The sequence below is a fragment of the Physeter macrocephalus genome, unplaced genomic scaffold (assembly GCF_002837175.3).
Source record: "Physeter macrocephalus isolate SW-GA unplaced genomic scaffold, ASM283717v5 random_558, whole genome shotgun sequence".
Taxonomy (NCBI): domain Eukaryota; kingdom Metazoa; phylum Chordata; class Mammalia; order Artiodactyla; family Physeteridae; genus Physeter; species Physeter macrocephalus.
This window is the reverse complement of record NW_021145937.1, coordinates 10,814-37,386: the sequence shown is the minus strand read 5'-3', so window position 1 is coordinate 37,386 and position 26,573 is coordinate 10,814. Positions and strand designations below refer to the sequence as shown.

Sequence of the window (26,573 nt, the reverse complement as noted above, 5' to 3'; positions counted from 1 at the left end):
TCCTCGGCCCGCCCCCGGCCCGCCCCCCCGGCCGCCCGCCTCCCTCCGCCGCAGTCGCCGCATCCCGGCTCTGGGGCGGCGCTGACAGTCTGGTCCGCGCCGGGCAGCGGGCGCAGCAGCGGGCAGGGCTGCCGGCAGGCACGGAGGCAGAGCCCCGCCGCGCGCGCGCCCCGGCCCGCGCCCGGCGCCGCGCCCCAGCCCGCCCGCGGGGCGCCCACCTGCCGCCCCGACGGGAGGCCCCCAGCGGCCGCAGCCGCTGCCCGGGGCCGGGCGCCCGCGGCGGCACCATGAGTCCCCGCTCGTGCCTGCGTTCGCTGCGCCTCCTGGTCTTCGCCGTCTTCTCGGCCGCCGCGAGCAACTGGCTGTAAGTCGGGCCGGGACCCGGCTGGGCCGGGCGGGGGCCGGGCGGGGCGGGGCGGCGCAGGCCCCGGGGGCAGCGGTCGGTGCCAGGCAGCGCGGGGCAGCAGGCGCGGGGGCGCCCGGCAGGTGCCTCGGCCGCGGGACGCGAGGCTCGTTCGCCCTCGGCACTGCCGCCGACACCGCCCGGGCCTCCCTCCGGACACCCCTGTGCCCGCGTCCCAGCCCAGAGGCTGCAAGGGTGGCGGCGGCTTCCTCACCCCTAGGCGGCCTCGGGAGCCCGAGAGCGCAAGGGGTGCGAGAGCGAGACCGCGACCGGCGTGGGGTGCCGGGCGCGGGGCGCAGACCCGGCGGGGCTGACAGGTCGCCGAGGAAGCCCATTACGGGAAAGAACCCTGGCTCCTAATAACAGGTTAATCCCCAGAAGTCCAGGGGCGAGTTCCCCGCGCCGACCTGCCCCGCGCGGCGCTGCGGGCTGGGCTGGAGGCGTGCAGAGACCTGTTTCTGCATGGGGGGGCGGGAGCCGGGAGAGAAGGAGGGGAAGGGACGGGACGCCCGGCATCCGAGAGACCGCAGCCGACGCTGGACGGCCTTGGTTCTCCCTGGGGCAGGAAGAAACTCCGTCCAGACCTTAAAGAGCAGAGCAGCCCTCCACCTCCCTCAGTCTCACCTAAGGAGGGAGGGGTAGTGACCGCTGATGACCTGTCTGTTTCTCCTTGACTGGGCCTGGCTCAGGGGGCTCCCTGGGAAGATTGGCTCGGGGTGGGTGGGGGGATTGTAAAGGATGAGCTGCCATGAGTGGGTGAACAGGGAAGCAGGAGGACCCTGGGCCCCTTCTTCGTCTCCCTCAGTGACCCTTCCCCCAGTCCCCGGCTTAACTCTGGTCCCAGTTCCTTCTGCCCAGAGCTCTGCCCGCATCGGCTGTGGGCAGCCAGTGGGGAGCCAAAAGCTCCAATATTGATCTGAAAAGCATGAGGTGGGAAGGGGGATAGCCAACAGTGTCGCCGGGGTTTCCATGGAGACAGCAGGAGAGGAAAAAAAATTCTCTCTGCATCAAGACCAAAGAACAAATATCTCCCATGAAATTGCCCCGAGTGTCCAATGGCTGTTGCTATGAGGTCATTGCAGCCGCCAGGGCCCCGCAGGCTGGAAGGAGTGTGTTGGTTGGGGTCAGAGCCACCCAGGGCTTGGGGGACGGAGGTGATGTGGAATTCTCCCAGCTGTTTCTGAGAGCAAGAGTGAGCGACTCCAAGGCAGGCTGAAGTGGCTGCGGAGCTTTTGTTTTTCTTGGAGACTGAATTCGATTAACACTTCAGGGGCAGTGGCAAAGTGTACAGAAACCAGGGCACCACCACCTCCCTCCCACTACCCCCAGTAGGCCATCCCCCTGAGAGGGGCCTGGGTCGCAGAGCCGAGGAGGGGAGCTGATTTGGACTTGGGGAAGTCCGGGGTCCCTGGAGCTGACTCTGGAAAGCATGGGTTCAGAGCCGGGGTCTCCAAAGCAAGCGTGAGCAAGAACTGGGTATGACCGGCCCAGGGCTGAAGGCTACTAAAAGGCAGAGGAGGAGGCGGCAGTTCAAGGGTCTGACCCAGGCCGTCGGGAAAGAGCGCGACATCCACAGTGGAAAGTCCTTCAAGAGCATCTAGCATTTTGGCTCATTTTACAGATGAGGAAACTGAGGCCCCAGGACGGGAAGCTACTTGCTCAAACTCAGAGCTGAGAACTGAACCCAGGTGCTCTGACTCCCAGCCAGTGACACACGCCCTTCCCTGAAGCCATCCCAAGGTTGAGCCAGTGTGGCCCAGGTGGTGTCGCCACCCACCCTCAGCCACATCCCAGCCCGAAATCCCAGCCAGGGAGGCAGCCCCAGCTTTGGGTCACGCAAACCATGGGGAATTCCAACAGCTCAGTTCTCGTGCTGCGCCGTGGCGGGGGGGGGGGGGGGGGGGGCGCGGCGGGTGAGGAGGGGCGGCCTTCTCGAGAGAAGAGAGGTTGGCAAACCTGTTCTCTGCAGCCGTGATGGTTCAGGTTGCCACGAAGCAGGTCTCTGGATGACCCAGCTCACTCCTGCTCCACCCTGGGCTTCGAGCCAAGGGTCTCTCGGCTCAGCCCAAGGCAGGAAGAACAAGGGGCTTCCCAGGACGCTGCCAAACCAGAGAGGCTATGATGGAGAAGAGATCTCTGGGCACATTCCAAGACAGGGTCCATCCCCAGGCCAGGGACTGGTCCAGCTCTGGGGGAAATAGATGTCACAGCCTGGTCTCCAAGAGGAAGACAAGATAAAAGCAGATCACGAATGGATGAGACCATGAACCTGCTGCTGCTCTCAGAGGAAAGAGTTGAGTGTGAGCTAGAGCGGTCATGGGGGGGACTTGGCCTGGAGGTTGTAGAATCATGACAATAATGATTATAGTAGCTCCCCCTGTACTATCTAAATCCTGACAACGTCTGAATCCCATTTTACATATGAGAAAATTGGGGATCCCAGAGGTAACTGCCCCAAGTCACCTAGCTAGTAAATGACAGAGGCATCTGACCCAAAAGCTACCTCTAGAAGGAAAAGCTTCTGGCGGGCAGATGTCCATCCAGGCATGGTAGCTGGCACTGTGTCTTTTCAAGTGTGAGCCACGCTGGAGGTCTGGCCCCAAGAGGATGGCTGGCAGCGCTCTCAGAGGGGCAAGGCCTGGGTGTCCACTCCCCTTCCAATACCTGGAGTCAGGCTTCCGTCCAGGGTCGGCTGGCTGGCCGGTTGCAAGAGCCAGTGCTATCTGTTGTCTCCGAAGGGCGGGTGGCCTGGAGGGGAGGCCAGGTGTCCCGCTGCGTGCAGCTGTTGGGCAGGATGGAGCTTGGAGATGGGAGGGCTCTGCAGCCTGAGGCCTGGGCAAGCCCAGAGAAGCTGGAAGCTGTTGATTAGACTTGTGTCTGGCACCAGGAGTGAGTTGACAGCTTGTGGCAGCTCCCACCGAGGGAGGGATGGAGGGATTAAAAACAGTCCATCGGTGGAAGGCCTGCACTCTGCCACAGACCTGGGCTCATAAATGTCTCTGAATGTTCCCCCCGGCACTGGGGCTATGCTGGAAGTCGGGAGACCAGGGTTCCAGTCCCAGCTTGGTCCCCAGTGCTGGGTGGCCTTGGATGGGCCTCTTTTTCCCTCTGGGCCACAATCCTCAGCAGATCGTTCTGAACCCCAAATGGAAGTACTGGAAGAGTTAGAGAATAGATAAACTAAAGTTTCATCATTGTGGGTTTCCTGAAGAAAGGCAGGGATGCGCTACGCTGGGGCCCCAGCGGAGGCCCAGTAGGCGAGGGCAGGGGGCCTGTGCTGCACTCAAAGGTAGTTCAGCAGAGTGGCTAGGACAGATTGTATGCAGTTCCATCCCAGGTCTGCCACTGACAAGAGTAGTGACCTTGGACATGTTACTCAACCTCTCGGAGCCTCGGGTTCCTCATCTGTAAAATGGTACCCATGCTTGGGGGTGATGAGGCCAGAGAGAGCCCACGCGTGTGGCATGCTGAGAACAGTGCCAGGCACAGCGATAGAAACTGCAGCCATGGCTGCTGCAGGACGTGGAGGGCAGCTGTCACTGAACTGGGGGAGCTGTGCCCCTGGTTACAGAGATGATGGAGGGGACGGGCCTTCAGGCTGCTGCCGCCAAGCACCATCTACCCGAGACTGTGCTGTCCAGACCCTGTGATCTTACACAGGTCACACAGGTAGGATCCTAGGCTGCTGCCTCCCTGCTCTTCAGCCAGGGCCCCTACAAGAGCCTCACCGAGCCAGGGGGACCAGCCGGGCTCCCGGGCAAACCCTGCCAGCCAGAGGAGCTGCTGCTGGGAGTGCCCTTCGGTGCCCCTGGGGGAGGCATCTCCCTGCGCACTGGATCTGACTCCCTACGGGTGTGCACCGCTGTCTCCGGGCCAAGCTCCCATGTGCCTGCTCACGTAGCAGAGGCGTGTAACTGCCCTGCCCGTGAGCAGAGTGAGGCCTGGCGCTCTGGGTGCAACTTGCTGGACCAGGTGTGGGCAGAGCCAGCCAAGATGTGCAGTGCCAGCCCCACAGGTAAAGGTGTGGTCTGTCTCCCCCAAGAAGTGTCAGCCTAGTCTCCAGCTATAAAGGATCCCTCGCTCCCTTCTAAATAGCAAAAACCCACCCCCTTGGATCACCTCCCATGGCTCTGGGCGTTGAATCATAATCACTACGCACCCACAGCTCTTTACAGTCTACACCAGGATTTCTCAAATCCCCCATCGATATCTGGGGCCCGTCCTGTGCACTCGAGGATGTTTAGCAGCATCCCTGGCCTCTCTCCCCACTAGACACCAGTAGCACCCGCCCAACCAGGTGACCACCAAAAATGTCCCCAGACGTTGCCAAGCGTCCCCTGGAGGGCAAAATCACCCCTGGTTGAGAATGGGTGGCTGACAAAGCATTTTCACAGCCATTGCCCTATGAGAACCACATAACCTCTCCCCCTCCCCCTTCAGAGGAGGGAGTCTGTATTCTCTTCAGCCCCACTTCAGAGGCCCAGAGGTGCAGTGCAGTGACTTCCCCAAGGACATTCCGCACGTCAGAAGCAGGACTTGGACTAGACTTGCCCTCACATGTCCAGATCTCTTCGGTTTTTATCCCCTGCCTATAGCACTGTCTCGTATTGTATATAACTACGGTCTAATAACGTGGCTCCTTCTACAAGGTTATAAACCTCTGGAGGCCGAGGCTCTGGCATCAACACTGCTCAGCAGCCTCAGTGCCTGGCATATGTCTGGCACGTAGTAGGTGCTCAGTCAACAACATTTGATAATCAAAGGGAGGACAGGCCTGTTCGCTCCAGGGGGTTGTAAGTTTCTGTCCCATCATGCCCCACTTTCAGAGACCTCGCGAGTGGGAGGGAGGCTCTGCCCTACCTGCCATGAGCCTCAGGTGATGCTAAGATGTGCCAAAGTGGCTGTCAGGACGTGTGGCTGTCACCCGGCAGATGCGCTGCCCTGGCCCGCAGCTCCCGGCCAGGCCACCCGCTCAGAGCCAGGCTAAGCGCTAGCTCCCCTCACCCTCCTCCCAGGGCCCCGGGACCAGGCTCTGCCCGAGGGGTTTGCTCAGGCAGCAGTCACGACCCAGCTGTCTGCTGTGGCTTGACTTTCTTCCCTCAACCCTGGATTAGCAATTGAGCAACTCAGCATCTGACAAGACAGTGCTCCCCAAACCTGTTGGAACTCGCCCAACTCGGGCCCTGTGGGTGCATTTGGAGAGCTGAGCAATTGTACCACGGCTCCTCCTCTTGTTCCTCCCTCTGGGAAGAAGGGCTTGGCCTGAGCCAGCTGGGCACGGAGTTGGCCAGGGAGCCGCTGATGGGGGTGGGGGTTGCGTCACAGCTGCCCCCACCCCAGTCACCCCCGCTCCAAAGGAGCTTGCAAGAGCTGCTCAGCAAACTCAGCTGGGAGGTGAAGCTGCGACCCCATGGTTGCTGTCCAGATTTCTACAGGAGTTGCCAGGTTTTATCTCTGAGCCCTGAACTGCGTCTTCTGTGATTCGGCCAAACCCGGGAGAAGGCACGCTCCCTGCCGTGACCCCCACCCCCACCCCCCGCCCTCTAGCTCCCCCTTCCCCGCTCCAAACCCCTCTCCACCTCCCCCATCTCCTGGCAAACTTGAAACCAAACTCTGTTTTAAAAGTTCCCTGGCCAAGTCAGAACCCCCGCAGCAGAGGGGACCTGGTCTGAGAAGCGAGTCTGAGTGGGGAGGGTGGAAGGAGGGAGGGATGTGTCCCGGGAGGGAAGGAACCTCCTGACAGCTTGCAGTTCACGGGGGAACTTTGGAGCGGCCCATTGGGAGCAGCATGAAATTGCTGATGAAACTAGAGGGGCCTCTTTCCTGCTGTGACCCTGGAGGGTGCTTTCAGACCCTGTTTCTCACTCTGTTCACACACAAGTCATATCATCGCAGTGTTGGGTCCCAGGAACTCTTTGCCAAGGACTGGAGACAGCAGGGTATTCCTCTTGAGTCAGTGATGCCCAGCTGTCCTGGCACCCCAGGCATAGAGGGCGGAATCACAGCCATCAGAGTCAGAGGGGTTCTCAGAAGTGATCAGCTTAGCCCCCTCCTGGGACACAGAGCCTCCAAGCAGGAGAGTGAGTGCCTGGTAAGCCCTAGTCAGTCATGTCAAGCACTTACTTGTCCAGACCTACGCTCCGTCAGGCACTGTGCTAGGCACTTGCGGGTCACAGAGCATATTAGTGGTAGAGCTGGAACTCTACCCCAGGTCTCCTGACTGTCTTTCCAGAACTTTCCCTGCAGCAGGTGAAAGCAGAGCTGCAGCCCATACACCTAGCCAGTCATCTCTGCTGGAGGTGTTGAGCAACAAGGGAGGAACCAAGGTTTTCCCGTCTGCCCTGTTGGGGTGGGCGTGCGGGCTCAGCCACAGGCTCTCCCAGGACTGGGCCTTTAGAAGGGGTGCACCAAGGCCAAGGAACTCGCTAGAAACCTGAAGCCACCAGAGCATGAGCCTCACCCCAGGAAGCCAGCGCCGGCCCTGGACAGCTCATGCAGCTTCCCCATCCGTCCCTGGTCCTCATGGCCAGGGCTCCCTCGGCCGAGCTAGGGAGGACAGTTCAATTGTTCGATGGCTCCAAGGGCAAGAAAGGCACCCTGGGGACGAGGGTTGGATGGGCCTTTGCAAGGGAGAAGCTCTCTGCTGGTAAATTAGGGGGGCAAGGCAAGGTGAGGAAGTGCCTTACATTCGACACCCACTCACCCCACAAGCACACCTGCCCCAGAGAGAGAAGAGAAATTCTCGCCTCTGGCACAGCTCTGGAACCATCCAAGTTCAGGTCTGAGTGGCTACTTCCTGGCCCTGAGTCAGCCACCAGCTCCCCTGGGAACAAATACTGTGAGATGGGAAATGGGGGGGGGGCTCCCAAATAAGAGGTGGGGGACAGGAAAGACATACAGGGAGGGTCCTCATGGCCAGGGCTCCCTCGGCCGAGCTAGGGAGGACAGTTCAATTGTTCGATGGCTCCAAGGGCAAGAAAGGCACCCTGGGGACGAGGGTTGGATGGGCCTTTGCAAGGGAGAAGCTCTCTGCTGGTAAATTAGGGGGGCAAGGCAAGGTGAGGAAGTGCCTTACATTCGACACCCACTCACCCCACAAGCACACCTGCCCCAGAGAGAGAAGAGAAATTCTCGCCTCTGGCACAGCTCTGGAACCATCCAAGTTCAGGTCTGAGTGGCTACTTCCTGGCCCTGAGTCAGCCACCAGCTCCCCTGGGAACAAATACTGTGAGATGGGAAATGGGGGGGGGGGCTCCCAAATAAGAGGTGGGGGACAGGAAAGACATACAGGGAGCTGAAAATAATGGAAACTGGGATGTCAAGAGACGGAAAATACAAGTGCTTTGGCTTCTGCAGATGGGGAGTAAAGGGAGCTAGGGATCCCAGGAGACAGGTAGGGGGGGAATTAGCACCCTAAGGTACAGGAGTGGGGCCTTGGGCTCCAGAGGAGGCTGTCATTTCCCCCCAGCTGGGGAAATGCACTGGGGACAAAGAGAACGTGACTTGGGCGTTGAGAACTCTAGAGTTAGGCTACATCTGGGAAGAAGGTGGCGTGGAGGCAGCACCCGCCACCCCACCACCACTGGGAATGTCTCCAAGGCCAGCCCCTCCTCGCTGGCCGCCCCTCCAGCGGGTTCAGGCCAGTGACAGCAACTCCTTCCATGGCCTGAGTAGCTGCAGAGACCACCAGCCCAGATGCTGTCCAGGCAGCCACATAACCCCTGAGACATTGCCCTCCCCAGCACCCCTCACTCCTGAAAGCAGCCCTGAAAGGTGCCTTCACCACAGTTCAGAAGAGACATGGGGCTCTAGAAAGACTCATCAGTCGAAGAAGAAGACCACCTTCCTCAAATCATTGTCCACTGATGCCAAACCATCATGCCCTCGATGCCCTGGGCCATCTCTGGAGCCTGATCAGCCAGCCCAGGCTTAGGAGCCAGTATGACCTGTTTTCAAATCCTGACCACCACTGATACGGCCCTGAACACATGCCTCTCTGAACCTCAGTTTCCTCATCTGTAAAATGGAGGGGATGGGGCTTCCTTGGTGGCGCAGTGGTTAAGAATCCGCCTGCCGATGCAGGGGACACGGGTTCGAGCCCTGGTCCGGGAAGATCCCACCTGCCACGGAGCAACTAAGCCCGTGCGCCACAGCTACTGAGCCTGCGCTCTAGAGCCCGTGAGCCACAACTACTGAAGCCCGTGCGCCTAGAGCCCGTGCTCCGCGACAAGAGAAGCCACCGCGGTGAGAAGACCACGTACCACAGCAAAGAGTAGCCCCTGCTCACCGCAACTAGAGAAGGCCTGTGCGCAGCAACGAAGACCCAACACAGCCAAAAATAAATAAGTAAAATAAATAAATTTGTTTTTTTAAAAATGGAGGGGATGATACCCACCTGGACAACCCTGCATGGATATATGGATATATATCCATATAAGGATATAGTAAAGCATGTGGCTGTTGTTTGAAGAGCACAAGTGACAAGGGACATGAGGTCCCTTTCTTCTAGTCATCTAGTCCCATGAACGGTTTCCAAGTCCCCTGGGCACAGCTGAGCTAGTCCTAGATCCCCACTGTCCCTGCCCTCCTCGCCCCAGTGTCCCAGCTCCTGATCTCCTAACAGGACCCCCCCCTCCCCCATCCCTCATACTCCCAGTCCTTGGAGGATCCATCCGATGGGCCAGAATCACTGGAAACACGTTCTCTAACTCTGCATACTCCGTCCGGAGACTCTCAAGAATCTACAGCCGGGGGGACTTCCCTGGCGGTCCAGTGGTTAAGACTCCGCACTCCCACTGCAGGGGGCACGGGTTCGATCCCTGGTCAGGGAACTAGGATCCTGAATGCTGCGTGGCCAACAAAAAAAGAGAAATCGACATTTGGGATCAAGGCTGAAGCGATCCACTGTGCCCCGCGGGCGTGTGCCCTGCCGTCCGGAGTGCTCAGCTGAAAACCAGGCTGGGAACCCAGGTGGAAGAGAGCTGATGGAACCAAGCCAAAGAAGACAAATGAGCAGAAGTGTCTGGGGTCCAGCAGAGGGTCCAGCTCAATGGACTATGAAGAGGCTTTGAGAGGGCAGTGATGATGATGGTGGTGACCATGATGCATTATGTAGTACTGTGGCCAGCAGGGGAAGAGTGACCACTATGTGACTATTTAATTCACTTAAGCCTCCTGAGATCAGAACTGTTCTTCTCCCCATTCTAGAGGTGAAGACACTGAGGCTCAGAGATGTTCCCTCTCTTGCCTCAGTAACACAGAGATGGGACGCTGACCCAGACGGTCCATCTCTCCTGCACAGTGCACCGTGCCGCCTGCCACGCGAAGGGATAAGAGTCTCCGGGACCGGGACACTGTAGGGAAGAGGACAACAGCAGGAGGCTAAGACCACGGGTACAGAAACCCTCAAAGGTCTGAGAACAACTGGGGGTGTGGAAGGCTCCTGGGGAACGAGGCGCTCCCCACCTGCCACGAGCGCACAGTCCCGGATGGGTCTGGGTCCCTCTCGCCCGCACCCCGGCCACGTCTCCCCAGGCGGCTCTCGGCTCATCAGGGGCTCATTTCCTTCCGGCTCCTCCTCCTGCCGCTTGGCCTCCTTCCTCCCTGGTGTCGCCGGCAGGCACGACCGCTCCTGAGGAGGCTCTAAATGTGGCCCGGCCGGGTGGGGAGGCCAGAGGGAGGGGGTAGAGAGGCCTGGGCTGGCGTCCCAGCCCCCACCTGGAGACCATGGGGCCAGGACCCACGACGCTGATCTGCTTGGCCTCCCAAACGCTCCAGCTATTTCCCGTCCCCTGTCCTCTTGACGCGCAGAGCAAGGGCCCGGCAGGAGTCGCGAAGAGGTGCGGATTTTCCTCTAGGAATTTGTATATTTTTTTTAAAAAGCAAGCAAACCTGGAAAAGCTTGGGACAAGCCCAGCTAATTTTAGTTTCTAATGAAAACAGCAGGTGGCCGAGAGGATCTGATCTCCCTGGCAGGGCCAGGGCCCTCCAGCCTCGCAGGCTGCAGGCACGGGCCGGGCGTGGGGAGGGCCTCCTGGGAGGAGCCTGAAGGACCGGAGCCCCCGCTGGAGAAGACGGGCACGAGCTGCCTGGCAGCGGGGCGGCCCGGGGTTGAGGGGGGTAACCTGATCGATGGCACGGCTGTGGCTGGAGTCCTGCGTGGCCGGGGCAGCGGGTAGCAAATGGCTAAGCCTGCGCTCAGCAGTGGCAGGAAGAAGCCTGAATCGGGGCGATGCAACCCGAATGAGAGAAGAAGCAGGGATGGCCGAGGCCCTCCACAGGCCGGCCCAGCCCAACGCGGTCAGCACCCCCGCACACTCCCAGGCTCTTGGTCTCCTCCAGGAATGGCTTGTGCAGTTGACATGTGAGCCGGGCCGGGCTCCAGGTCAGCAAGTGGCACGCGTGTCTCTGGAGGAAAGGTTGAGCCACCTGAGGGTGCAGAGAGGGGATTCCTGAGGCCCCTGGAACCAGCTGGACCTTGTCCCTAAGAGTCTCCAAGTCCTCAGCAGACCAAAAAGCCACAGAGCCTCCACTTTCTCCCCTCACCGCCCTGCCCCCAACCCTGAGCACTCTGCCAGGAGGGGAGCAGAGGGGACCTAGTGAGGACAGAGCCATCCATTTAGGCTGCGAGCATGTATTGAGCACCTTCTAGGTGCCACACCCTGTGCTAGGCATCGAGGAGGCCACGGACTGGACGTGACACCGAGGGTGGTGTTAGCCCCCTGCAGCTGTCAAACAAGGCAGATCCACAACCAGGGTACAGGGGAAAGAGAGGTCCCAGTTTGAGCTGGGTTTGCATTCCAGCTTTGCCACTCACTAGCTGTGTGACTCTGGGGAGTCACTCCACCTCTCTGGGCCTCAGTTTGCTCATCCGTAAAATGAGGCCAGGCACCCTAACCAGGTACCAGAACGAGCAAACAGTGTGGGCAAGGGCGTGTGATGCCTGGGGTCCTAACTCTCCCCACTCCATTCCCAGTTCCATTTCCAGTTCTGATACCCAGCCCTTCCCAGGCAAGACCCTGGGATCTGAGAGAACCAGGGTGAGTTGGGGCCATGCCTCCTGTGGCAAGAAAGGGGACAGCTGTGGAGCCAGATGAAGGCAGGGGCTGGGGGTGGTGGGCATCGGTGCCAACCTTGGGGGCAGGGACACTCCTCAGCGGAAGAGGGTTCTCAGCCTCTTCCTGGAAGCTGTCCCAGTGACTCACACCCACGGCAGGCCAGCAGCTCACCCCTAAATCCCTATTACTGTTATTTCAGCCCGTGTCCCTCGTTGAGTCCTGAGCTTACGGGAGGCGGGGGTGGGTGGCCCCTCAGGCCCATCTCACGCCTCTTCGATGGCAGGGGCTCCGTCTATCCGCCTGGCATGGGGCCAGGGGAACTTTGAGGCTTGAACCCACCCCCCGTCCCAGCGGACTCTGACACAGACCCATTCATTTATGGTACCGTGAGGAGACAGGCTCCGAATGGGGCGGGGACTTGCCCAAGGTCCCACAGTGGGTTGGTGGCTCAGCCAGGCCTCCCCAGCTGGTTCCTCCTGCCCAGAGAACCCCTGCCATGAACACAGAAGCCAGGGCCCAGCACAGCCCCACCTGGCCCCTTGGCAGGACACAGAGGGAGCAAGAGGCTGAGATGGGGACAGGTCAGCTCTGTGCCCCCATGTCACAGAGGGAATAGGGGGCCCCACCTTCTCCTAGAGGCCAACTCTGGCATCTGAGCAGGAGAGGATCCAGCTTTAGGCCCAGTTGCTAGTCCCCTCACCCGTGGCTTCCCAAACGTGGACCTGGCCCACGGCCAGTAGCCGGGCTCTTGGTGCCCCCTGCAGGCCAAGAGCGCCAGGTGGGACTAGCTCCGTAGCTGGCAGAGGCGGGGGATGCACCTAGGTAGGGCAGAGGAGCCAAGTCAGCCCCCTCCCCTTGCAGATACACCCTCCCCGGACCCCCAGCCACCTTCCCACCCTTTTCTCCCTTCTGAGAAGCTCAGGCTTCTGCCCAGGCCTCTTCGGGACACTACCAGCCTCTGTGCATCCTCTGGACAGGACCTGGTAGAGAAGGCTGTGAGGCTCCCGGGAGGCAAGGAATTCAGGAAAAGTGAGGGGAGGTGCGACTGCCTCAGCCCGAGACCACCCACCTCCCACCAGCCCGAGCTGCCAGGGAAGGGCGAGATCCTCACAGCTACGGCGCACCCAAGATGTGCCGGCCGAGAGCCAGATGCACCAGCCACGTCAAATCACATCAGTTTCTCACAGCAGCCTGTGGGATTGCCAGATCAAGAAAGCCAGACGCAGAGAGGCCCCGCAGCTTTGAGGAGGAAAGAGGGTCCCAGAATCAGATTCCTTGGGACTTAGAAAAAAGCATCCCCAGTGGTTACTCACAGACTTCCCCTAAAGTGCCCTCCAGGCCATTGCCAGCCTGGCTTCACAGCTGCTGCTGGGAACGTGTGAAAAGCCCAGATGCCCACCAAGCCCTGCCTGGAGTGGGGCCCAGACACCTGCACTTTCATCAAACCCCACAAATGTTTCGATGCACAGCCAGATATGAGAACCGTCACTCTGGTCCAGCCCACGTGCCTGACAAATAGAATCCAGCTGCTGATTGTACACCCCCCGGGGGTGGAGAGCTCAGCAACCCGCAGGCGGCCCACCAACTGCACCTTGGCCCGCATCCTTAGGTCAAACGAACCCAGCTCCCAGCAGCCTCTGCCCACGGGTGACGTTCGAGTCCTTGAGCCACATAAAAGAATATTGTCTCTACCAAAGGTTTTGAAGTCGGGCAAAACCAGGTTCAAGTCCTGGCTCTGCCTTTACTAGCTGTCTGACCTTGCACACAAAGCAAAGTCCTTAACTTGTCTGTGCCTCAGTTTCCTCCTCTCTAAATGGGGGTTCATTGGCTTGCTGGGAGGATTAAATGCAAACATGTAAGTAAAGTCTTAGGCTTTACTGATTAAGGGACATGCAAGTTAACTACTCTTATTGTCACTGTCTTAAAAATCTCCCATATCTTACTAGACTTTCTGTGTGCTTTTCTGTCTGGGTACCATGCATCTATTCATTCCTTCACTAAGTAAACAGATGTCGAGTTCCTGCCCCATTGCCTGAGGCCCCACGTAAGACCATCCTTCACATACAGGATCCCTTTAGCGCCTGACAACAGTTCCCTGACTTGGCCACAATCGGTGGTCTCCCCCTCACATTACAGGTGGAAAAACTGAGTCCCAGAGAGCAGTGGCCTTTGTCCTTCTTCGGACAAGAAATCTGTGCAGCTTCCCTGATAAAGATGCGCTGGCATCTTCACCTCTACCACCCAGAGAGCCATTGCCCCCGCATCAAGCAGACCTGGGCTGCTGGGCTGGTTCACTGTGGTCTTGGGGCAGTAGGACACTTGCTCTGCTTTTGTTCAGAGCCCCCGATCTGTGGGGCTGAGGCTGAGGGTAGAGCCAGGGTCTGAGTCTCCTGCTGGGAGGTGGTGGGAAGGCCCCTTTCCTTCTCTGAGCTTACCTGTAAAATAAGGAGTCTAGACCAGACCACCTGTCAGGGAACATTCCTTAAGGCTGTGATTCTGTGCACCCTGCCGCTCCTCCAAGAATCTGGAAGGCAGCGCCAGGCAGCCCTGCCTGCCCTGGGAGGTGGCAGGTGCATCTCCCACTGAAGAGCGGGGAAAGGGAGGCAGGGGAGGGAGAGGAGGCCTTCCAGAGTCACCACTCAGCTCTCCTTCCACCATTAGGCTGCTACTTGTGTGCCTACTGTGTGCACTGGGCCCTGGCCAGGGACGCTGGGATGGGGTGAGGGGACAGGTTGCGGGGCAGTGGTTGGAGCACAGGCCTCAGGGTCATCCAGACCCGGGCTCCAACCCAGGTCTGCCCCTACAAGTGGGGTGACCTTGATGGTCATCTCAGTGCTCTGAAACATGCCTGGCACTTAGTAGGTGTTCTGTTAATGCACACCCTTCCCTTGAGAGAAAAACCAGTTTCTTCCTCACAGGGTCTTTCCCTAGCTCTGCTCCCACCCCGGTGAGTATTTGTGTGTCTCACTCCTGGCCCCCTTGCCTCCTGGCCCAGATTGCAAAGTGGCCGTCACTAGGGACTTCCCTGGTGGTCCAGTGGTTAAGACGCCATGCTTCCAATGCAGGGGGCGCGGGTTCGCACCCTGATCGGGGAACTAAGATCCCACATGCCACGCAGCACGGCCAAAAAAAAAAAAAAAAAAAAACCAAAACCAAAGTGGCCGTCCTTAGACAGGGCAGAGCCTTCCAGGGCCCTCACGGAGGGGGTCGGCAGGGGAAAGGCCCATGGGGTTTGGAGGGGTTTGAAGCTTGGCTCTGACACTTGCTACCTGGGTCACCTTGGGCATGTTACCCTCTTAGCCTTTATTTTGGAATCCATAAAATGGTCGTAACAAGTGTCACCTCATAGATTTGGGGTGAGCTGGCGACAGGAAGAAGTGCCCGCCGCCGTGCACAGCACACGGTAGGTGTCCAATCAACAGTAGTGCTCTCTGTCCTCTGCTGAAAGGAATGCGATGCAGTAAAGCCCCTTCCCACGTATGCCTGGCCCCAGAGTGCCTTGACATAAGCTATCTCATCTGGATTGTATATCCTCGCCATAACCCTGTGAGGTGGGGCAAGCATTGGTGCCCCGTTCTCTGGCTAGAAAGACTCCAGGGGCTGAGGGGAGAGCATGGCACACTTTGTTTTCAAAGCCCCCTCCCCCAGCACCATCCCCAGCCCCCCAGCCCTCACTGCCCTTATTGTCCTAAGTGCTACAGCAGTGACGCTGGTCTCTGCCTGGTGGCCCTGGGATGTGGCTGACAGTGAGGATCGTCACCTTGTAGCCAGAGGTGGGCTTAGGTCACTGGGGTCTCTGCCTTGGGAGGGGAAAAAGACACACCAGGGCAGACAGCGGCTCCAGCCTCCCGTCTAGAGGGCGTTTCGACATGAAGGGCTCGGAGCCCATGGGCGAGGTCTAGGGTAACATCAGGGCACAGGTGCCAGTGCAGGGGCCACCCAGGCAGGGAGGGATCCCACGGGGGCCTGTCAGCCGCCCTCCCAGTGCTCTCCCTGCTTTGGCTAACTTGAGATGGAGGCCTTGTGCAAGACAGCACTTCCCCCCTTCTGGCCCTGGGAACCAGGCAGGAGGGCTGTCACTGGATCCAGAGAGAAGCCGACCTCCAGAACCCATCCCTGGTACAAACTGGCTCCCAGAGACCTGGGCAGGGCGTGGTCTCAGCTGGGGCGTGGAAGGAGGAGGGAAGGGGCTCAGCATCACGTCCCACCCCCATCCCCAACCCCCCTCTCCCCAGGTACCTGGCCAAGCTGTCATCAGTGGGGAGCATCTCGGAGGAGGAGACGTGCGAGAAGCTCAAGGGCCTGATCCAGAGGCAGGTGCAGATGTGCAAGCGGAACCTGGAGGTGATGGACTCGGTGCGCCGCGGCGCCCAGCTCGCCATCGAGGAGTGCCAGTACCAGTTCCGGAACCGGCGCTGGAACTGCTCCACGCTCGACTCGCTGCCTGTTTTCGGCAAGGTGGTGACGCAAGGTGAGGGAGGGGCTCGCGGGGGTGCTGGGGACCCCGGAAGGGACCACTGTTTCCTGGGGTGGGGAATCATGTGCTCGTGAGTGGCCTGACGGGTCCATCACTCATCACAGGATGCAGATGGAGGCATGGGAGCGGGCAGGACCCAGCGGGCGGCAGTCCCCTGTGGGAGGGCCGACGGAGGAGGATGCTGTTCTCTGGCTGTGCAGCACAATACGATGTGCCGTGTTTTCAGTCCCGGAGCCACCATCCCGTTTTAGAGTCAGAAACTGAGGCTCAGGCAGGGGAAAGGACGGAGTTGCTCGGGGCTCCTCAGAGGGTGAACAGCAGAAAAGAATTCAGACGTGGGCTTCCAGCCCCCCAGCCCCGTGCTATTCTTACCTTAGCACTGGCCTCACCTATGCAAGCGCATCTCGTTCGTCTGTACCTTTGACGAACCATGTTGAGCCTTACTTGCCCAGCCCTGAGTCCCCGAGAAGAGCAGCACCCAGATCCTGTCCTCCTGGGCTCACAGTTGAGGCAACGATGACACCTCAGTAGGGGCAGTGGCTCTCACACCTGTAGCACCAGCTAGGGACCAGACACTGTTTAAGTGCTTTAAGTGATATTAACTCATCTGGCCCTTTGAGATAGGCTTCCGTATTGCAAATGACGAAACTGAGGCACACAGAGGTTAAGTAACTCTCCCAAGGTCATAGAACCAAAAAGTGGCCAAGCCGGGACTTGAGCCCGTGCAGTCCAGCTCCAGGGTCTTGCTCTTACCCACGAAGAGAGGGGACACAGGAGCCTCGAGAGCACAAGGGTGGACCCCTGCCCCAGCCAGGGCGGGTGCTCAGGGGAAGCTTTCCCAAGGAGTGGGTCCTCGGCTGACACCAGAAATATGAGAAGGCATCAAGCCAGAGGAAGATGGGCCAGGGCATAGAGAACGTTCCATGCAGCTGGAAGGCTCCTTAAGAGGTCACCGGGTCAAGCCGCTGCCCTCGAGGGAGCGCTCTAAACCAGCTGCCTCTTTTTCTACTTCCTGAGTGTGAAACTGACACTAGTCCACAGACCCCTTGACTTGCTCAGGCAGCAGGAAAGCGTTCCTGGGCCAACCTTTGTTTTGGCACCTGTGGTCCTGGACAGCGAGGGCTGCTGGGCTTGTGGCAAAACCATTTGGATGTTGTTGGAAACCAACTGGGATAGAAATTTGGAAGCCATTCTCCTGGGAGTTGGCAGGGGCCAAAAAGGCGCGATTATGCTTGGCATGACTGAACATTGCTGCTTCGGAGAAGAAGCAAAGGCCCAGTGAGCGGCCTGGGAGTGGAGGCCCTCCCGGGACCACGGTGCCCCTGCCGAGGACCCAGGGCTGTCTGTCTGATGAGGCCCAGACACTAGGCTCAAACAGCAGACCCTGGGCACAGGAAGCCCCTGGCACACAGTAGGTGTTCCGTGTTTTAGGTGGACTGATGAATAGACTGGCAGGGTTACATGTGCCAGGCCCTTCATACCCCCGTGCCTTTGCACATGCTATTTCCTCCACCCCCAAACACCCAACCTTCTTTCTCCACCAGCTCAGCAGCTCCCTCCTCGAGTCTGCCCAGCTCCTGCAAGCAGGTGGTTGCTTTTTCCACTGGGCTCCAAAGCTCTTTGTTCACGCTGGGGTTTTTTCCCCTTTTTTTGGTAATTGTTTTGATATAATTTCAAACTTACAGAAAAGTTGCAAAAATAGTACAAGGAATTCCCATATACTCTTTTAAAAAAATACTCTATGTGATTGGGTTTATTCGGTCAGCTACTTTCATTTTCTTCTTTTTTCAATGAGGTATAATTGACATATTATATTAGTTTCAGGTGTACAATATAACGATTCAGTAAGTCTAGTTAACATCCATCACCACACAGTTGCAAACATTTTTTTTTTTGTGGTGAGAACTTTCAAGATCTACTTTCTTAGCAACTTTCAAATATGCAATACAGTATTATTAACTATGGTCACTAAGCTGTACATCACATCCTTATGACGTATTTATTTTATAACTGGAAGTTGGTACTTGTTGACCCCTTCACCCATTTTGCCCACCCCCCCATCCCTGCTTCTGCCTCTGGCACCACCAGTTTGTTCTCTGAATATATGAGCTCAGTTTTTCCTGTGAAGAATTGCCATATACTCTTTACCTAGATTCACCAGCTGTTTACATTTTAACCCATTTGACTTATCAATTTCTCCCTCTCTCTCCTTTCTCTCTCACTCTCTCTCTCCCTTAATACACACACGTGTACACACACACACACGTCTGTCTAAACCATTTGTGTCCACGTGGCTTTCATTACACCTTTCACACTGAACTGTGATGCCTGTCTCCCCCTCCCCACTCCTCCATCCCTAAACCTTGAACTCTTCCAAGGCAAGGGTAATGTCTCATTTACCAGTTTCCCAGCACGTGGCAGAGCCTGGCAAGGAGGAGACAGTCAAGGGATGTCATCCAGTGGCAGAGAGCAAGTCGGGGCAAGGACCCAAGGGGCAGAAGAGGGGAGGCATGGGTCAGTGCGGCCTGATGCAGGTGAGGGACCCCGTCGAGAGGTGCTTTCCTCACCTGTGTTTGCACCAGGAACCAGGGAGGGGGCCCGGCCCCAGCTCATCAAGTTCAGGGAGATGCTGAGAATCCTACCAGGCTTGGCTGGAACATGCTGTGGACTAAAGGCCAAGTGACTTGGTCAAGCATCCAGTCTCCTCGGGGCTGAGTCAGGGCAGGCACTCGCCAAGCCAGCCACGTGCCAGGCAAGGGCAGTCGTGTTTGGAGGAGTCTGAACTCTTTCCATTCGTCCATCCCCTCACTTCTGCATTTTCCGTTTTCTTCCCTAGTAAAATTCCTCCTGGAAAAGTCTCAATTTATCTCCACTGAACAAGAGACGGGACTTGTCCCTCCCGAGGCCACAGTGCTGCTCTCGGAGGGCCCAGGGTTGATGAGGCCGTGCGGGGAGAGCACAGGCAGCAGGACCTTGGGGGAGGGACCTCACTCCTCCGAGCCTCGGTATCCTCACCTGTCAGTGGGACCTGCACGTGTGCTTACCTCATAGGGGCGTCACCATTTAGGGTGGACCTTGACCCCAGAAAAGCCATCTGTCCTCACCAGCTGCTGTGATTTGGGGCAGCAGCCGGCTGGGCAGGCCTCTCTCACAGCCCCCAGGTTTAGGGGTTGGGGGGCTAGGCCAGTGCCCGCATTCATGGGCTGCCTGGCTGGGGTCCTGACCTCAGACCTGGAAAGGTAATTGCTCACAGATCCCTCCAGGAGCCAGGCCATACTTGGAGGAGAAAAGGAGCCCCATTTGTTGAGGGCCTCCTCGGTGTGCCTTGCATCCGACCACCCTCACGACAAGTCCGAGTGTGTAGTATTGTTCCCACGTTACAGCTGAGATAGGAGGCCCAGCAGGCAGAGGGTGTGATGCACCTAGATCCGGGACCTGCCGGCTCTTGGCATGAGACCCCGGGCAAGGTCCATCCCCTGTCCTAGCCTCAGCATCCTCCTCCCTGGATGGCGGGCGGCAGGGAGGGGGGGGGGGCGGGGCAACCCCAGGCCCCAGCTCCTGGACTTCCCATTAGGATTCAAAGATGATGTCTCCAAAGGCCTGCCTGACTCGCAGGGCACCTGGAGGTGGGAGCAGCTCTCTTATGGCCAGCACTGCCCGAGGCCGTTCAGCTCCAACCCGCACCCCCTCCCCTCCCGGGCAGTGGAGACCCCCTGCTCCTGGCCTACAGAGGCAAGACAGACGGTGACATAATGGTGACTGGTGAGGACAGTGTGTAAGTCAGGGCCAAACTGTGTGCTCTAGGCTGAGAACCTGCCAGAAATTTGGTGAAGTTGGCATCGGGGGCAGCCAGGAATGGGGCAGCCGGTGGTTCTTGGCTGAGCAGGCGTGCAGGGCCAGATGTGGGATGGGCTCTGTGCGGTTTGGTCACTGCTTAATCCCTGTGCCTGGGGCAGCACCTGCACAAGGTAGGTAACTGATAAGTGTTCCTGGAATGAACGACGAGGGTTTGAGGGTGGGAGGGAGAGGCCAGGGAGTCTGACGAAAGTTCAGTGTGGCCGCGAGCAGGTTGTGCTGGGGTCTCAGAGTGGGCTGGCCCGAGCAGGACAGGGCGAGGTGGGGAAGGCAATGCAGACGCCTCTGCTCCTGCTCCCCTCCACCCGTAGACAACGCTGAGCCTTCCCCTGCCTTCTCACACCTCGCTCTGTGAGCTTGATCGTGTCCCTGTCCCGAGAGAGGGGACTCCACGAGCCCTGAGGCCCCTTTGGGCTCTGGCTGCCATGTCGGGAGGTGATGTGGTGCACTGGTCGTAGCCAAGTGAGGATTCAGCCCAGGCTGTGTTTCCAGTCCCCGCGTGTCTAACCTCAGGGCACCTGACTGACAGTAACTTCAGGCTGGATCTAAGAAGTAGATGCTTTTCAGTCCTGGGCTGTGACTCCCTAACACCTGTGCTCTCACCTTTGTCCTCAATGTTGGCATCACTTTGGACCCAGTGAGGGTGACAACATGCCTTTCTTCTGGGGACCTCTCAGGCCAGCTTTTGGTGCCATCAGATACATCACAGGAGGTCTGGGGAGGGGTTACCCCAGAGACACTTTGCACTGGGGGTTCCTTGAGGACAGACTCACCTCCGTCTCCCTCGTGCTGGCATAGGGCCTGGCTCACAGCAGATGGCTAATAAACGTCTGGTGAGGGAGGAGGTGTCTCTGTGCTAAGGAAGCTTTTAGCCCAATGGCAAATATGTGGACAAGTGGCCCTCAGGGGGTAAGTGCCCTACCGATATTTGTTAGCGAATGAATAAAATGGCATTAATCACCCAACAATAACATTCACAGTAGCTACTATGTCTCAAGCACCTACTCCAGGCCAGTGGCTAAGCACTTCCCATGTTCTATGTCGTTAGACTTCCATACCCACCTGAAGAGGTCAGAACTATTGTCAGCCCCATTCTATGGACATAAAAACTGAAATCACACATTCAGGAAGTGGCAGAGCCAGGACTAGATCTCCGGCCTGCCAGGCTGAGCATCCACGCTCCTCCCAATACCCGCCTCTGTCTCCAGGGAGCTGGGAAAGGCCTGTTCTTGCAAGCTCTGTACTGGGCTCGAGGGGGGCAGAGGAGGTGGTGAGGGAGAGCGTGGCCCCTGGAGCTTCCAGTCTGGCTGCAGACAAGCACACAAGACACTTAGAAGGTGAAACAGTCCGAGTCCAACTCTGACTGCGTGGGGAGGGCAGGCCAGGCCAGCCAGAGCACCCGGGGTCCCAGGAATCCATGATGGCGGGAGGGATGTGCCGAAGTGCCAGGGCCTGGCCTGCTGGGCCGGCGTTACTTTCCCAGTTAGAACTGGGAAAGGTCACTGCACTAGTAAGAGTCTTAACACGGCTTTGTCCACCTCCAAAACCTTTACTCTTTCCCCTGCCCTACACTGTCTCTTAAATCCAAAGAGGCTTCCTGGAGGTGGTTTCAAGAAAAGGTGAGCCTTTGCAGACAAGAGAGCAAAGGAAATTGGAAAGGCAGGCTGGGGGCAGGGATGGGGAGAGGACAAGGGCAGTGACTTTCTCAGAAGGCCGTGCCTCTCCTGCCCCACCTCCAGAGGACTCCCGCTGGGTCTGCTTTGGAAACATGTAAGTTATGCTCGGAATGACACTGCCATCAGGACACCTGCCTGATGCCCCGGGGATCCCCACGCCTGTGGCTTCCTTTCTAGCCCAACTCAGCCTCATCTGTTTCTCCTCCAAACACTCCTTCCTGCTCAAATGTCCTTCCATCCAGCATCCGGGGAGACAGCGCATGTGATGTGCTCAGAAGAGCACTGGCCTCAAGTGAGGCAGGCCGCGGTTCCAATGCCCTCTTGGCCACCGACTAGCTGAGGGACCCCAGACAAGCCCCTGAGCCTCACTTTTTCCTCCACAGAGCAGAGCTGGAGAGAGCTGGTTGCTCAGGTCGCCATGAGCTCATGGAAAGGCCGTGGCACATCGTAGGCCCTCAGAAAGGGTAGTTATCACTGGAGCCCCAGGACAACTCTGAATTCCCAGCCCCAGGCAGCCTTAGCACCTTGGAAAAGATGGCAGTGACGCGGGACCTAGAGGACGCTCGGGATTTAGACCAATGGAGCCAGGGAAGAAGAAAGAGCAGGAAGAAAGGAGTTGGGTGTGCAATGAGGCAAATGGCATTATGGAAAAGGCAGAGGCTGTAGGGCAGCTGCTAGCACCTTCGAGAGCTCTGCCTTTCCCTTGGCCGGCTCTGCTGTCCCAGGAGGACAAAGTCAGGACTGTCCTCCCCCTGCAGCTGGAACAGGCAAACCCCCAGACCAGGGAGCAGTTATCGAACAGGTCGCTGGGGAACTCCCCTCTGCCACCCTCACAGCCACAGCACAATCCTTTTTCTGCCTCTCAGCAGTCTCTGCCAGGTGCCCCACTGGTGAGCAAGGCTCCAGCCGGGCAGAGGGGATGAGCCAGGAGGGGCCACAGCCCTGTAGTCAAGGGATCGGGACCCAGGGCCAGTCATAAAAGGCTGGAGGAGCCACTGCCATCGGCTCTCGGGACACAGTGGCTCAGCCACATTCTTCAGGCCTTCTGGGGCCTCCTGTGCTGAGCACAGGCCCACTGGTCACCATGCCCCAGTGAAGAACCCGCAAAAGGAACTGAACACGTCCCACAGCTCGTGGCTTCACACATGGAGGTGGGAAGAGATGGGCTGTATACTCCTGGGGGCTCCAGGCTCTGGGCTCCGGGCGGCAGGATCATGTTAAGGTTGAAACTCTGGAGCTAGGCTGCCTGAGTCCGAATTCTGGCTCCACCACTTCCTGGCTGGGTGTCCTTGGACAGGTGCTTCATGGCTCAGTGCCTCAGTTTCCTTATCTGTAAAATGGGGAGTAAAAGTGTCTACTTCGCAGGGTTGTTGTGAAGAGTATATAAATTATGTCAAGTGCTCAGACAGTGCCCAGCACAGAGTGAGCTCTCTCTAAGCTTTAGCTCACGTTATTATCTTCCTTCCAGAACCTCTTCCTTCAGGCCCAAATGGAGAGAACTATAGCGCCCTTGCTCCCGAGGCCAGGACAAGGGGGCCTATAGTCCTGGTGGATGGGTGTTGGCTGGGGATGAGGCAGGGGTCTCCCTGAGCCACCTCACAGGGAGCCCTGCACCCAAGGCTACTAGCGCTCAGGGGAGGAGGTGGGCCCAGAGCTTGGGGCAGGCCAGGGGCTGCCTGAGGGCCCAGAGAAGCAGAGGAGAAAGGAACATGCCAGGCCAGGAGCTGGGGCCACCCTGCCAGTCCCATCCACTCTACTATCTCCTGCTTTCCCTTCCCCCTTGGTCTTTGGGGCAAAGATTTGTGCTGGTTCAGGCCTGGAAATACCAGAAATACCAGAAACTAAAGTCGTCTCTCTTTGGGCGGCCACAGCACAAAACCAACCAACATGATCCTGCTATTAACCTCGATTAACTTGGAGAGGATTCCATCTCAGGCTGTCAAGGCCCCCGTGGCTCCAGCCAAGCCCCCTCATGCCGGCCCAAAGTGTCCAGGCCAGGGCAGAGGGTGGGCCGTAGGAAGTGGGTGGCGGGCAGTATCCCCAGCTCAAGGGCCGAACCGAGAACAGGGCGTCCTGGGCCATGGGGGCCTGAGCTGCCCCCAGCCCCAGCGCTCGGCCTCCACTGCCTGTCCACAGACACGGGCACAGAGGAGGTGATTGTTTCTGTCTGACCACGGCGACTGCTCCCCAGGGCAGCCGAGAGCACCGGCCTGGGTGTCACAGAGGTAATTGCCAACCACGAGGCCAAAGCCTCCCCTCTTTGCTCCTGTGGACACAGACACTCCAGCAAGAGACAGAAGGACAGTCACGGGCACACAGAGGCCCTCACAGGGCCCAGAGAGGAGCAGGGCCCGTCTGGTCACACACCCAGCCAGCCGTGTGCACACACCCCACACACACACACACACACACACACACACACACACACACACACACACCACACACAAAGACACTCCCTCCCACCACCCACACCCCCAGAAAGGGGCTACATAGCAGCTACACCCCCTGAGGCACAGTTCCTAGGAGGATAAAAACACCCATTCAGGCAAGAGACAGGGCAGGCACCAAAATAGAACCACCAAGAAGTCATGGGGCGGAAGGGAAAGACAGGCAGCAGAGGCGGACAGACCGGAGTTTGAGTCCTGGTTCTATCACTTCCTGACTGGACGACTGCGACCCACGTCCCCTCCCCAAACCTGCACTGTGCCATCTGTGAAATGGGCACAGATAAAGCTTCCGATGGTAGAGGGCATCCCCTCTTCAGCAGTGATCCTGGTAAGCGGTGGGGCCATTGTCATTACAGTTTACTCTTAGAGGTATAAGGAAGCAAGGTGGTCTCAGAAATGGGCCGAGCCTCAGCAGGAAGGGCTGGGGCAGGTTCTTCGGGCGGGGGACCCCATCAGAGCCTAGAGGGGCCAGCTGGGGAATAGGCACAAAAAGAGCTGGGTTGACAGGCCAGCCTGCTACTTCTGAGGTCTTGGTAAGTTAATTCACCTCTCCCACGCCTGTCTTGTCTCTCATAAAATGACGTTAACATCTCTAACCTGCCGGAGAGGTTGTGAGAGCAGTAACTGACGGTGCTCCGGGCACTGAAGCTGGACCATCTGGCTGCTCAACCCCATGCTGTGTGGCCTGGGACAAGTTGGCTAATCCCTCTGAAAGCGGGGATAATAACTGTACTCACCTGACGGGTGCGGGGAGGATAAATGACCAGCACACGTGAAGACCGCAGGGCAGTGTCTGGCGTGTGTAAGTATGTTGGCCATTGGTGGGTAAGAATAAGCGCCAGCACGGCGTGACTCCGGCCCCCCGGGAGTCAGCCTGCCTTGCTCTCTCCCCGGTCCTCCGTGGTTCAGGAGTCCCATCTACGCCTCTCCTCTAAAAAGGAGGGTGCGGGGAGGAGCACTGGACCCAGCCCTGCCCCCCCTCTGCCTCCCTCCCACAGGGACTCGGGAGGCGGCCTTCGTGTACGCCATCTCTTCGGCAGGTGTGGCCTTTGCGGTGACGCGGGCGTGCAGCAGTGGGGAGCTGGAAAAGTGCGGCTGTGACCGGACGGTACACGGGGTCAGCCCACAGGGTAAGTGCGGGCGGTGGGGAGGGCATGCGTGGCAGGGCAGGGGCCGGGGCCCGGGCCCTCACTCACCCGCGGACCCCGCATGCCCTCCCCACCCAGGCTTCCAGTGGTCAGGATGCTCGGACAACATCGCCTACGGCGTGGCCTTCTCACAGTCATTTGTGGACGTGCGGGAGAGGAGCAAGGGGGCCTCGTCCAGCCGGGCCCTCATGAACCTCCACAACAACGAGGCCGGCAGGAAGGTAGTGCATGCGGCCCTAGCGCCCTCACGGCCGGCCGGGAAAGGCCGGGCTCGGCAAGGTCCCCAGACGCTCTCCCCCACCCACCTGCCCCTCAGAAAACACTTGTTGGGCTCTGGCCGGTACCAGGCACCTCCTATGGGGCGGGGGGCACGGGGAGGGGGCGGACAGGTAAGCTGGCATCACAGAACGGTGTGAGCGGCCCCCAGTGTAGCACACACGTCCCCCAACACGCCCCCACCCACACATATATGTGCACACAGGTGTGTCTCCATCCCCCTTTGTCACGCACACACCCCCCTAACAAGTAGCGGGGTTAGGATTTCTCCGTGTCACTGCGAAGACTGTGTGCTTAACTACAATACCATCTGCTATCTCAGTACCTACTCTTCGAGGTTCCTGTGCAGGTTCAATGCAGCCGTGTTCTTCCCCAACACGTCACTTTTCACGGTTTCGTATGACACTGCCCTTTAACATGTCTCTCCTCCATCAACTCCGAGTGCCCCAAGGGCAAGGACAGTATCTTTGTTCCCAACACAGCTTACCAGCCCACCATGGCATACAGCAGGAGCTCAATACAGAGGAAGCAGGACCCTACATCTTTGTCCAATTCTGCGCCATGCCCCCGTCCCTGCCCCGGCTCGTCCGCCCCCCAGCAGCCCCTCCCCCGCCTCCCCTGACATCTCCTGATGGCCCCTCTCCCCTCCCCGCCCCCCGCAGGCTATCCTGACTCACATGCGGGTGGAGTGCAAGTGCCACGGGGTGTCGGGCTCCTGCGAGGTAAAGACGTGCTGGCGAGCCGTGCCGCCCTTCCGCCAGGTGGGCCACGCGCTGAAGGAGAAGTTTGACGGCGCCACGGAGGTGGAGCCACGCCGTGTGGGCTCCTCCAGGGCGCTGGTGCCGCGCAATGCGCAGTTCAAGCCGCACACAGATGAGGACCTGGTGTACTTGGAGCCCAGCCCGGACTTCTGCGAGCAGGACACGCGCAGCGGCGTGCTGGGCACGAGGGGCCGCACGTGCAACAAGACGTCCAAGGCCATCGACGGCTGTGAGCTGCTGTGCTGCGGCCGCGGCTTCCACACAGCACAGGTAGAGCTGGCCGAGCGCTGCAGCTGCAAATTCCACTGGTGCTGCTTCGTCAAGTGCCGGCAGTGCCAGCGGCTCGTGGAGCTGCACACGTGCCGGTGACCGCCGCCCAGCCCTGTGCCCAGCAACCACCTAGTGGCCCAGGGAAGGCCGATAATTTAAACAGTCCCGCACCACCCACCCCAAAAGATACTGGTTGTATTTTT

General features: G+C 58.8%; 1 protein-coding gene across 3 annotated transcripts; it reads left to right on the top strand.

The window, feature by feature from the left end:
• The first annotated feature begins 233 nt into the window (after positions 1–233).
• WNT4 (Wnt family member 4) lies at positions 234–26,573 on the top strand. 3 transcript variants are annotated; one of them, XM_028486024.2, is made up of 6 exons: positions 234–364; positions 15,696–15,931; positions 18,316–18,471; positions 24,914–25,045; positions 25,142–25,284; positions 26,002–26,573. In XM_028486024.2, the coding sequence occupies exons 1-6, from the start codon at positions 288–290 to the stop codon at positions 26,467–26,469; spliced, it is 1,212 nt and encodes a 403-aa protein (XP_028341825.1). In that variant the 5' UTR covers positions 234–287; the 3' UTR covers positions 26,470–26,573. The 3 variants fall into 3 exon arrangements, with proteins under 3 accessions (XP_028341825.1, XP_028341826.1, XP_023981509.1); XM_028486025.2 differs by lacking the exon at positions 18,316–18,471 and having other exon boundaries at positions 24,956–25,045; XM_024125741.2 differs by lacking the exon at positions 18,316–18,471.